This window comes from Salmo salar, chromosome ssa03 (genome assembly GCF_905237065.1).
Source record: "Salmo salar chromosome ssa03, Ssal_v3.1, whole genome shotgun sequence".
In the NCBI taxonomy this organism is placed as follows: domain Eukaryota; kingdom Metazoa; phylum Chordata; class Actinopteri; order Salmoniformes; family Salmonidae; genus Salmo; species Salmo salar.
The window spans coordinates 70,086,289-70,097,744 of NC_059444.1; the positions used below are offsets into that span (position 1 = coordinate 70,086,289).

The following is an 11,456-nucleotide window of genomic DNA, read 5'->3' on the forward strand; positions in this document are numbered from 1 at the left end:
ATCACCACTTTATTTTAAGAATGTGAAATGTCAGAATAATAGTTGAGAAAATGATTTATTTCAGCTTTTACTTCTTTCATCACATTCCCAGTGGGTCAGAAGTTTACATACACTCAATTAGTATTTGGTAGCATTGCCTTTAAATTGTTTAACTTGGGTCAAACGTTTCTGGTAGCCTTCCACAGTAAGTTGGGTGATATTTGGCCCATTCCTCCTGACAGAGCTGGTGTAACTGAGTCAGGTTTGTAGGCCTCCTTGCTCGCACACGCTTTTTCAGTTCTGCCCACAAATTTTTTATAGGATTGAGGTCAGGGCTTTGTGATGGCCACTCCAAAACCTTGACTTTGTTGTCCTTAAGCCATTTTGCCACAACTTTGGAAGTTTGATTGTCCATTTGGAAGACCCATCTGCGACCAAGCTTTAACTTCCTGACTGATGTCTTGAGATGTTGCTTCAATATATCCACCAATTTTCCTCCCTCATGATGCCATCCATTTTGTGAAGTGCACCAGTCCCTCCTGCAGCAAAGCACCCCCACAACATGATGCTGCCACCCCCGTGCTTCACGGTTGGGATGGCGTTCTTCAGCTTGCAAGCCTCCCTCTTTTTCCTCCAAACATAATGATGGTCATTATGGCTAAACAGTTCTATTTTTGTTTCATCAGACCAGTGGACATTTCTTTGTGCCCATGTGCAGTTGCAAACCGTAGTCTGGCTTTTCTATGGCGGTTTTGGAGCAGTGGCTTTTTCCTTGCTGAGCGGACTTTCAGGTTATGTCAATATAGGACTCGTTTTACTGTGGATATAGATACTTTTGTACCTGTTTCCTCCAGCATCTTCACAAGGTCCTTTGCTGTTGTTCTGGGATTGATTTGCACTTTTTGCACCGAAGTACGTTCATCTCTAGTTCTTCCTGAGCGGTATGACGGCTGCGTGGTCCCATGGTGTTTGTACTTGCGTACTATTGTTTGTACAGATGAACGTGGTGCGTTCAGGCATTTGGAAATTGCTCCCAAGGATGAACCAGACTTGTGGAGGTCTACAATTTCTTTTCTGAGGTCCTGGCTGATTTCTTTTGATTTTCCCATGATGTCAAGCAAAGAGGCACTGAGTTTGAAGGTAGGCCTTGAAATACATCCACAGGTACACCTCCAATTGACTCAAATGATGTCAATTAGTCTATCAGAAGCTTCTAAAGCCATGACATCATTTTCTGGAATTTTCCAAGCTGTTTAAAGGCACAGTCAACTTAGTGTATGTAAACTTCTGACCCACTGTAATTGTGATACAGTGAGTTATAAGTGAAATAATCTGTCTGTAAACAATTGTTGGAAAAATGACTTGTGTCATGCACAAAGTAGATGTCCTAACTTGCCAAAACTATAGTTTATTAATATGGCTTGGGGGCAGTATTTCGACGTCTGGATGAGAAGCGTGCCCAAAGTAAACTGCCTGTTACTTAGGCCCAGAAGCTAGGATATGCAAATATAATATAATATATAATTGGTAGATTTGGATGGAAAACACTCTAAAGTTTCCAAAACTGTTAAAATAATGTCTGGGAGTATAACAGAACTGATATGACAGATGGAAACCTGAGGAAAATCCATCCAGGAAGTGAGATTTTTTTGATGTGGGTATTTTCAATTGAATGCCTATAGAGTATCTAATGGGTTAGGACCCAGATTGCAGTTCCTATGGCTTCCACTAGATGTCAACAGTCTTTGTTTGAGGCTTGTTTTCTGAAAAATGAAGAAGAATGAGACCTTTCTGTCAGTGGACTGTAGAATCATGCAGTGCTGGCATGTTTTGACCGCCTTTCAGCCAGTGGATTACGGAACAAAACGCGCTGACAAGTTTTTGGGATATAAAGAGGGACTTTATCGAACATTTATTGTGTAGCTGGGACTCTCGTGACTGCAACCATATTAAGATCTTCAAAGGTAAGTGATTCAATTTATCGCTATTTCTGACTTTTGTAATTCCTTTACTTGGTTGTAAAATGTTTGTATGCTTTTGTAAGCGGGGGCGCTGTCCTCAGATAATCGCATGGTATGCTTTCGCCGTAAAGCCTTTTTGAAATCTGACAAAGCGGCTGGATTAACAAGAAGTTAATCTTTAAGCCGATATATAACACTTGTATTTTTTATGAATGTGTATTATGACTATTTCTGTATTTTGAATTTGGCGCAATTTCACCGGATGTTGTTGAGGTGGGTCGCTAGCGGAATGCCTGCGCCAGAAAGGTTAACAAGAAATGTGTGGAGTGGTTGAAAAACGAGTTTTAATGACTCCAACCTAAGTGTATGTAAACTTCCGACTTCAACTGTGTATATATATATATATATATATATATAATAATAATAATAATAATAATAATAATAATAATAATGACAACTACAACAATACGGAATGAACAATGAACACTTTATTTTAACTTAATATAATACATAAATAAAATCTATTTAGTCTCAAATAAATAATGAAATATGTTCAATTTGGTTTAAATAATGCAAAAACACAGTGTTGGAGAAGAAAGTAAAAGTGCAATATGTGCCATGTAAAAACGCTAACGTTTAAGTTCCTTGCTCAGTACATGAGAACATATGAAAGCTGGTGGTTCAATATTCCCAGTTCTTCAATATTCCCAGTTAAGAAGTTTTAGGTTGTAGTTATTATAGGAATTATGACGCGTCAACTATTTATCTTCTATACCATTTGTATTTCATAGACCTTTGACTATTGGATGTTCTTATAGGCACTTTGGTATTGCCAGCCTAATCTCGGGAGTTGATAGGCATGAAGTCATAAACAGAGCTGTGCTTCAATTTGAACGAATGCTTACGAGCCTGCTGCTGCCTACCACCGTTCAGTCAGTCTGCTCTATCAAATCATAGACTTAATTATAATATAATAAACACAGAAATACGAGCCTTTGGTCATTAATATGGTCAAATCCGGAAACTATAATTTAGAAAACAAAACGTTTATTCTTCAGATCAACCTGGCCAGGAAATTCATGTACAGCAAAGTGTTGCTATGTAAACATACACCGTTTTGAGAAAGTTCACAGTGAGCACAGCAGGATCCCACTAATGAGATGGTGTCTGCACAGCACAGCTCTGCAGTCTGCACTGTTCTTTTGTGTGAACATAACTTGCTACATTACATAACCTGGCAGTCTCAGTACACCACACACCCAAAGAGGTGCACAGTGCGTAAGCAAAGCTGTCATTCCCAATAACAGTGATCATGTCCTCCTCCTCTTCCCCCACCAAGTCCCATTAGCCAGTCTTTTCATGCTTGCTGCATTGCTGGCAAGGGGTCACACAATATGAATATGTGTTTGAGAGGTTGGAGTGTGTAGCTGGTGATGGGGTGCAACTTTATTCACTGGTCCCAATAGAGAACTACACCATGATGTAGGATTTAGATTATGGATCATTTATTGCCAATAATGTGTTTTTAGAAATAGACCTAGGTGGTTATTGTTCATCCAACTGTAAAATAGTTATTACTCAATTATAAAATTATCCATAAATAAGACACACATTACAAAGCATGGCGCAAACGTGCAATGCAACTTGAACTGAACTGGGTTATTGTTAAGGAAAAATGCCGTTAGCTAGTAGCTCTTACAACATATGTAGCAAGCCTATCACTTTTGCTAGCATCTACTTTTCAATCTCGCGGTTGCTTCGTTCACTAAAATAACATGGCTAGCTAGCTAGCTAGCAAAGCTAACTAGTGTGCTAGCGACCTTCGGACTGAACTTCTTAACTAGCAACACTAGTTTCCCGAGCCCGTCGGTAGGGGCCATTCCTGTCTTATCCATAATTATAACGTTTGAATTCACATTTGTCTTACCTTATACAGTGTTGTTGTTGCATGTTAGAAAACGGGAATACATGTCAAGGTGGCAGTTTTTCAGAGAGCCCTCCAAGGTCCAAGCAAAAGTAATCGGAGCCTTCCAATAACTCAAGGAAAGTAATTTTGAGTCAGTCTCCCACAGAAAGCGAATCTTAGTACTCCTCTTATGTCCAGTAAACACATAACCTACTCATCACAAATATATGTGAAATATAAAAATACATAAAAGTTTGTATAATTTGATGCAATATTTTCCAACTCCGACGCGAAAGCCAGACTCCGCTACATTGTCACTTGCTCCGTCAGATCCAATCCAGAATATGTTCGTCCCTCCCACAGTCCTCTGTCCCCGCTTCCCCCCCCCTCCGCTTCCAAAAGGAGCGAGCTGTGCGACCCGACTCGCGCCAGTGCGACTTGAAATGATATGAAATAAATAATATAAATAAAAAATACATAACATGCACTACACTACATTTTAAAGCTAGAATCCCTGGTTGTACATACATTTTTAATATATACGAATTGATTATTGAAGATAACATAGATGCCTATGAGCTTAGTTCAACTGTTGTACCCCATCAGAACCAAAAATGTGTTTGTAAACAATGTAAATGTATTTAAACAAACTGTATAGCCTCAAAACATGGTTACAACTATAATGTTGATATCATGGCTGGTCAGTCCTTGCATCCATAGCTCTATGAATTTGAGTTACAATTTGGTTACATTTCTCCTGGCCCATCCTTCAGCTTTTTACCAAAATAGAGGCCGCTGACCGCTTTGTTATTGTTTCAATTAAGGACTCTAGCTTTAGTTAGGTTAGTAAAATTAAAGATTTTGCACAGCTGTCAGTTGCAGAAAATGGCCATAACACAGCTTTCCCCCAAAATGTGTACAATTTGTTACAAGTGGTCATTATCTTGCTTTTACAGTGAATTACATAATCTAGCAGCATTCACTAGTCTATTATCAGGATTTCATTCATAACAGACACTGGAGATCCATTTATGCATGTAACAATAGCTCAGCAGATCAAAGCTTGACACAAGAATGTGTCACTTTGTCTTTATTGTGGCTTGGAGTAACCTATCCTTGGATAGGCACTGGACAAAGAGGCTGCAAGTCAAATCTCATTTACAAAAAGGTTGGCATGAATGGACTGCTGGCTTCATAATGTGAAAGCTTTCATTGTGAGTCCCAGTCAAACCGACAGTTTCTAATAAGAATAGGCATTGCAGGAAAATGACAAAGAAGAATGACCGAGAGACTATAGTCTCGGCTCCCTGCACCTGCCTTCACAGAGAAGATAAGGGTTGTTCAAATGATCAAAGAAGGCCCGATCCCACAAACAGACGCTTGGAACACCTGAGCTTGGCTTTACACCGTCAAAGGCCTTTAATGTTGCTGTGAGACTAATGACAAAGGATGCCACACAACTCCAGCAGCCACTCCTTCAGAGGGACTACCTCCATGGCAAACATAGGAGTTAACAGCATTTCAAGGAAGGCTTTTCACATGAAAATACAATTCAGTGTCCATCATTTTACTTTTGTCCTCTTGTACAGTGACATTACTTTTCGTGCATGCAGTACCTCCCACAGCCAGCTCTCCATCTGCATGTCGTGGTTGGCATAGAAGAGCAGGGGCAGCATCACAGCATCATAGTAGTGGTCAGAGAAGTCTGCAAAGTTTTTTGTGATGAAACCATAGGCAGACACCTGCAGGAAGGTAGGAGATTTGATCACTTATGCATGAATTGCATTCTCAGTCAGCTGTGTAAATATTTCTATGCATAGTTTCAGTATAGCACCATCTAGCCTTCAATACAGATGTAGGGTCTTAATTTGATCACCCTGTTGCAGTAGAACTTTCCTGCAACGCAGGAAATTAAATACTTGTGTGTTTGAGATTTAAAAAGGCTTCTGAAGTTTGTAATTTACACTTTTACATTTCAGACTTGATTTTCCCTTACAAAAAACATATCAACCCCTAAAATGTTTTAATTAATTATAATCCACATTGACTGTTTCTGCAGGATTATGTTAATGAATTATATCTGACACAATCAATATGGAATAACAGTATATGGGGTCTATACCAGGACTATAAACAGAGGATGTCATGGTTTCCCAATAAATCACTTCCATACTGGCCAAGTTACCATATGTCATTAGACACTTGGTTGGTTAAACAGTGACCAATAGATGACCAAGGGCAAAGCGTGTGGCGATGTGACCTGACCTGGTCACACATGTGCAGGGCGGTCAGAAGCATCAGAGCACCAGTGCAGGGCATGTAGAGCTGACTGTACTTCAGCAGGGGAGACTTCAGAAACCTGTGCAGCATTCACAGTCAACAGTCATTAATGTCAAAAGCAGCCAATAATTATCTAAAAGTCTCAATTTGACCTGGCAATACGAGTCCCCTTACCTTTGCGTTACATATGTAATAAAATCTGGATGAAGCATTTTAAAGTGCTTATATGGTGGCTTAAATCCAAAGTATCGAGAGGGCCTGTTTGAGGGGATAAATGTAGTAAGGGGTGAAAAAACTTTCCATTAAGAATGTCAAAAAGTAATCAATAGCAAGGGAGCTTACAAAAAGATAAGCATCAACAAGTGAATTGTATGCCTACAGCCCTACCACCACACAAGATTCTAGCCAGTGCTCACCGCACCACATTCATAGAAATACAACAGCACCATATTGTGGTAATAAAGTGAATTACAGCTGAGACGCGTATTCACCAGCATAAGCGCAAGCAAGATCATTGTGCTTTCCTTGACCACAGTACTTCAACACACCATTGTATCATGCTGTTCAAATGTACAACTCTTCTTAATGTGGGCTTCACATATGTGACCCTCTCAACTCACCAGTCCCCCTTGTCATGACCGGAGGTGACATTTAGACCCTCGATAGCAGCTGACATCATCACATAGTCACGTTCGTTGGACGGAATGAAGATATATCGAACTCTCTGCAGATAGGAAATAGTCAAAGCTTTAAGGAATAGTTGCATAAACAACCACTCAGAGTATGACAAATTCCTAACACTTTAAAATGGACCGGATTCAGCACTGTAGCCCAGGGTTTCCCAAACTTGGTCCTCGTGACCCTAAGGGGTGCATGTTTTGGTTTATGCCCTAGCACTTCACAGCTGATTCAAATAATCAACTAATCATCAAGCTTTGATCATTTGAATCAACTGTGTAGTGTTAGGGCAAAAACCAAAACGTGTACCCCTTCAGGTCCAGAGGGCAGAGTTTGGGAAACGCTGCTGTAGCCTGTCCCACAAGTTCTTACCTGTCCCCGTGGGACCTTGGTGAAGCCATCTTTTCTGTAAAAATGTAGGGAATTCTTCATAGTATTTGTGGTGAACCCATAGAAAGATGTCTTTGTGCCCACGTCCTCCTCAAAGTGCTTGGTGATTGGAAATATTTACAATTGCAACAAACTTGATCTTAGTTATGTCAAAGAGCAATAAGAAGTCTAATAGTTTTTTGAAGATGGTCGAAGGTGAGCTGCAGCAGCACTACTGACCTGAAGACAAAGTGGTGACTGTCGATGGCCCTGCCTTGTTTGGAGCCTCGAAGGATGCCGCCATTTCCCACCACAGCACAGCGGACACACTGATCAGGCCACCTGCGCTCAAACAGGCGGCTGCTGGACGAGTCGTTGAGCAGGGCCAAAGTGGATCTCACAACTGATCAACAACAAATGAGCAAAAAGGTGAGAGGACAATGACTTTATATACAGTATACATGTAGTTTGGTTGAGATGATTAAATAGGGTCCTGAAGGGAATGTTCATACCGTCCTGGGGCAGGCCTTTCCAGCCGTAGGGGGGCATATACGTCTCCAATCGCCCCCACTCTGAATGGCTGAAGCTCCCAGCCCACTGCAGCACAGGCACTTTAAAGTTAAAGCGTAGTCTGAGGAAGTCGTCCTTCTTCACTGCTTTTCTCAGAGGACACAAACCCTCCAGCTGAGTAGAGACAGACCTCACTTGACATTGTACTGTACAAGACGGATATGTGTGCCTTTGTTCTATTAGATGAGAGGCAACTACATTATCTCTGTGCGATTACCTTCTCTTCCCCAGTTGCTGTGGTGTTGTCCCAAAGCTCCTCATCGCAAGTCCAAATGCTATCAAACTCTGTGCCTTGACTGGAAGGAGAAGACAACATGCATTGAAAATGCACAACAAAGAGTTAAATCCACACAAAACCTTGTTAAGTGGACAGAAGCACATCAGACCAATCCAGCAGATTTGTTTAAGTCAGGGATGGGCAACTTTGATGGGAGTGGGGGCCACAAAATCTGACCTCGTGGCTCACGGGTCTGCGTACCCACATCCATACCCACACATGCAGTCAGAGCTGGCCCTAGCCTTTTGGGGACCCTAAGTGAAATTTGAAGTGAAATTTCTGTACATTTCCTGCAATTCCACACATGTTGCAGTTTTAAAGCAAGTTTGCTGCAAATCTATACATTTTGCCATGGCAGGGAGGGGGAAGGGGCAGAAAAGTTTCCAGTTTTTAATAGGACATCTGACTGAGAGTGACTAACACAATCACTGGGGGCCACCGGTAGGTAATTCAACCAGGATTACTGCAAGTTTAAATAGCTGGCTGCAAATCTGGCTGCAAATGAACTTACAATAAATAAATAAAAAATAGCTGACATGGGCTAATTGAGTGACGTGAGAAAAACTGCTGATGCACAACCAAATTTCAAAATTCCACTTGATGTATTCTACTATTTTAACTGTCAGTAAGTTGAGACCCTGACAATTATTTATTTATATTTTAGAATATTCAAATATTTGAAAGGGGAAATAATTTCAAAAATCGCAGAATATTCACCTGTTCGCAAGTCTGTCGTGGAAGAAGTCCAGGTCATAGCATTGTCCATACATAATCGTGGTTATAGTAACACTTACACATAAAGCCCCCACTAGGAAGACACACTTCCTCAAAGAAATCGTCATATTTCTCAACTAGAGAACATAATATCTCGTGCTGTTTGAGTAAAAAAAAAAGTTTGAGTTTAACTTTCTGTTACAAGTCATTTACTGCTCTAAATCCCAGGTGAGTCAGTTGGGCGAACAAGGTCCATATCCTTCATTTTCCTCTGAGTCTTTTTTCGGTCAGACTATGATCTGTCCCGCAGAGTATGATTGTGTTGTCTCTGTCCTGTTTTTAGTTTTACCTGTCAATATAACGACACATGGCGAGACCCAGATGCAGACACAGGAAGCAGAAGGTTCGAGTCTCTGATATTTATTTAACAACAAGAGGCAGGTCGAGGACAGGTAAAAGTTAATTAACCAGGTCAGAGTTCCAAACGGTACAGGCAGGCTCAAGGTCAGGTCAGGCTGAATGTTCAGGCAGGCGGGCTCAGAGTCAGGGCAGGCAAAAAGTCAAAACCAGGAGCACAGAAAAAACCACACTGGTTGACTTGACAAGACAAACTGGCAAAAGACAGGAAAATCAGGAAAATCAAGAAGTATAAACGCGATTTGGAAGATAAGAACAACAGACTAATATATCTCTGGCGAGACTCTAAACACAAGAAACCAAAAAAACGGAAGAGACAAGCCGATGACAGACGCAGAGTGCCTCTGTCAGACCGACTAGCCACAGACAGCACTAACTCTGTCTCCTCTACCAATGGTGAGCGTTTTATCTACAGAGGGCGGGGACACCGGGGACAACGTCCAGGACAACACTCCCAGCATGTAAGAGGGTTCGACACATACGTCAGGGGAAGAAGAAATCCACTACCACCCCGCGACACCTATCAATTGAGACCCAGGACGGCCCCAGTCCAACAGGAGCTAAATGTCTTCAACTGATCAAGTAAGACCCTGACATCCGCTCACCACAGTGTTCTCAATAAGTGGTTAACATTTGTACCCACTGCATACATTAATGACTTTGATGCCCAGATAGATGTATTCAAGTTTTTCGTAATCTGAGATTGCGTGAGTTCTTTGATAAGAGTGATACTTACATGACTCCACTTGAAATGTCATCCTCAGTGAGATGTAAACATAGGTCTACCATGCTAATCAATAGCCTTACCTGTCCTACTGTGAGTCAAGGAGGAGATGGAGCCATTAACCCAGCTGAGGTACCTGAGAACTCTGAGAGAACTACATTTAGAGCAAAAAGTTCATTTGTACCTCCCCCAAACGCCATGCCTCCATAAAAACCTTCTGAAGGATTGTTGAAAATGATGTAGGTGACTTACTGAAAGATAAACAGAAACACAAATCCTATGAGAACCTGAGTAGAGACGAGAGAATGGCTCTTAAGGACTTGAAGTCAGATACTTAGATTATCATAAAAAAATGTGACTAAGGAGAAGGAATTTGTATACAAAACAAATGTGACTATGTCGCCGACAACTATCTAAAGGTGACTTCTATCGCAAACTGAATTGTGACCCTACCCTGGAATTCCAGCATAATATTTCATCCACAGTGGAAAGCTGTTTGGAATCAGGACAAATCACTTAACAAGAAGTTGAATTTCTATGTGTGAAATTTCCCAAGATACAGTCGCTAAATTAACAAGTATCTCCTCCTCCAAGTAGACCCATTGTAGCAGCAATCGACTCTGTGACATCCAACATTTCTAAATTTGTGGATTACCACATTAAACCGATGGTTGAGAATCTCCCATCTTATGTCAAAGATACTAGTCACATGATCTCATTGATAGAGGGCTTAGGAAGGATACAAGAGGGCACCCTGCTGGCCACTTTTGATGTGGAGAGCTTGTACACTAACATCCCACACACTGGAGGCTTGCAGACATTACAACACTTCCCTCAGCAGAGAGACTCTACCCTTGCTCCATCTAATGATTGCATCTTACAACTTACTGAACTGGTATTATCCCATAACTATTTTGTCTTTGAGTCAGACTTTTTCCTTCAAATTCGGGGTGTAGCCGTGGGCTCCCCTTTTCCCCCCCATCTATGCTAACCTGTATGTGGGACAATTTGAAGAAGCATTCCTTTTTAAAACAGACACACACCCCTTACTTTCTAAAATACTTATATGGAAGAGATACATAGATGATGTCTTTGTGCTCTGGGAAGTAAGTCAGCAGGAACTAAATTAATTCCAAACTCTACTAAAGGAGAGCTCTGAATACCTCAAATTCACCATGCAGACTGTTGAGAGAAAAATAAACTACCTGGATTTATGGATTATCAAAGAGAATGATGCATTACACACAGACTTATACACAAAGCCCACAGACATCAATACCTTGCTATGTGCAGATAGTATGCATCCCCTTCCCCTCCAGAATGGTCTACACATAGCCAGTTATGCAGGTTTAAACGAATCTGTGGCCACCAGTCAGATTTTGACAGCAATGCTAAAAAAATGACAGATAAACTCAAAATGAGAGGCTACAAGGACACAACTATTGATGCGGCAATGATGAAAATATCTCAAAAACCAAAAGATGAATTACAAAAAACTTAACCAAAGAAGAAAATCAACGCAACCGTCTTTTGTACTAAGTACACCAAGGGTTCGGAGAAAATGAAAGCATTTCTGAAAAA

At 40.9% G+C, this 11,456-nt stretch overlaps 2 protein-coding genes across 9 annotated transcripts in view; both read right to left on the reverse strand.

Annotated features, from left to right (window-relative positions):
- LOC106601416 (caskin-2) overlaps positions 1–4,196 on the reverse strand; it is a 93,263-nt gene extending 89,067 nt beyond the window's left edge. For all 8 annotated transcript variants that reach the window (XM_045715232.1, XM_045715227.1, XM_045715231.1 and 5 more), the window contains exon 1: positions 3,868–4,196. The gene's annotated coding sequence lies outside the window, so the exon portion shown is untranslated. The remainder of the gene's footprint in view (positions 1–3,867) is intronic.
- A 1,053-nt stretch (positions 4,197–5,249) lies between these two features.
- LOC106601434 (alpha-N-acetylgalactosaminide alpha-2,6-sialyltransferase 2-like) lies at positions 5,250–9,512 on the reverse strand. Its single transcript, XM_045715234.1, has 9 exons — positions 8,738–9,512; positions 7,961–8,039; positions 7,686–7,857; positions 7,414–7,576; positions 7,177–7,210; positions 6,747–6,850; positions 6,301–6,384; positions 6,112–6,205; positions 5,250–5,588 (listed from the first exon to the last, which is right to left on the reverse strand). Exons 1-9 carry the CDS (start codon positions 8,860–8,862, stop codon positions 5,409–5,411), a joined length of 1,035 nt encoding a protein of 344 aa, XP_045571190.1. The 5' UTR covers positions 8,863–9,512; the 3' UTR covers positions 5,250–5,408.
- Between the last annotated feature and the right edge of the window lie 1,944 nt (positions 9,513–11,456).

Coding starts and splice junctions, on each gene's coding strand:
- LOC106601434 (XM_045715234.1), bottom strand. CDS start 8,862: ATGACGATTTCTTTGAGGAAGTGTGTCTTCCTAGTGGGGGCTTTATGT. Junction 7,211..7,413: donor AGTCACCACTTTGTCTTCAG/GTCAGTAGTGCT, acceptor ACATTTTTACAG/AAAAGATGGCTTCACCAAGG. Junction 6,851..7,176: donor CCAAGGTCCCACGGGGACAG/GTAAGAACTTGT, acceptor TCCTATCTGCAG/AGAGTTCGATATATCTTCAT.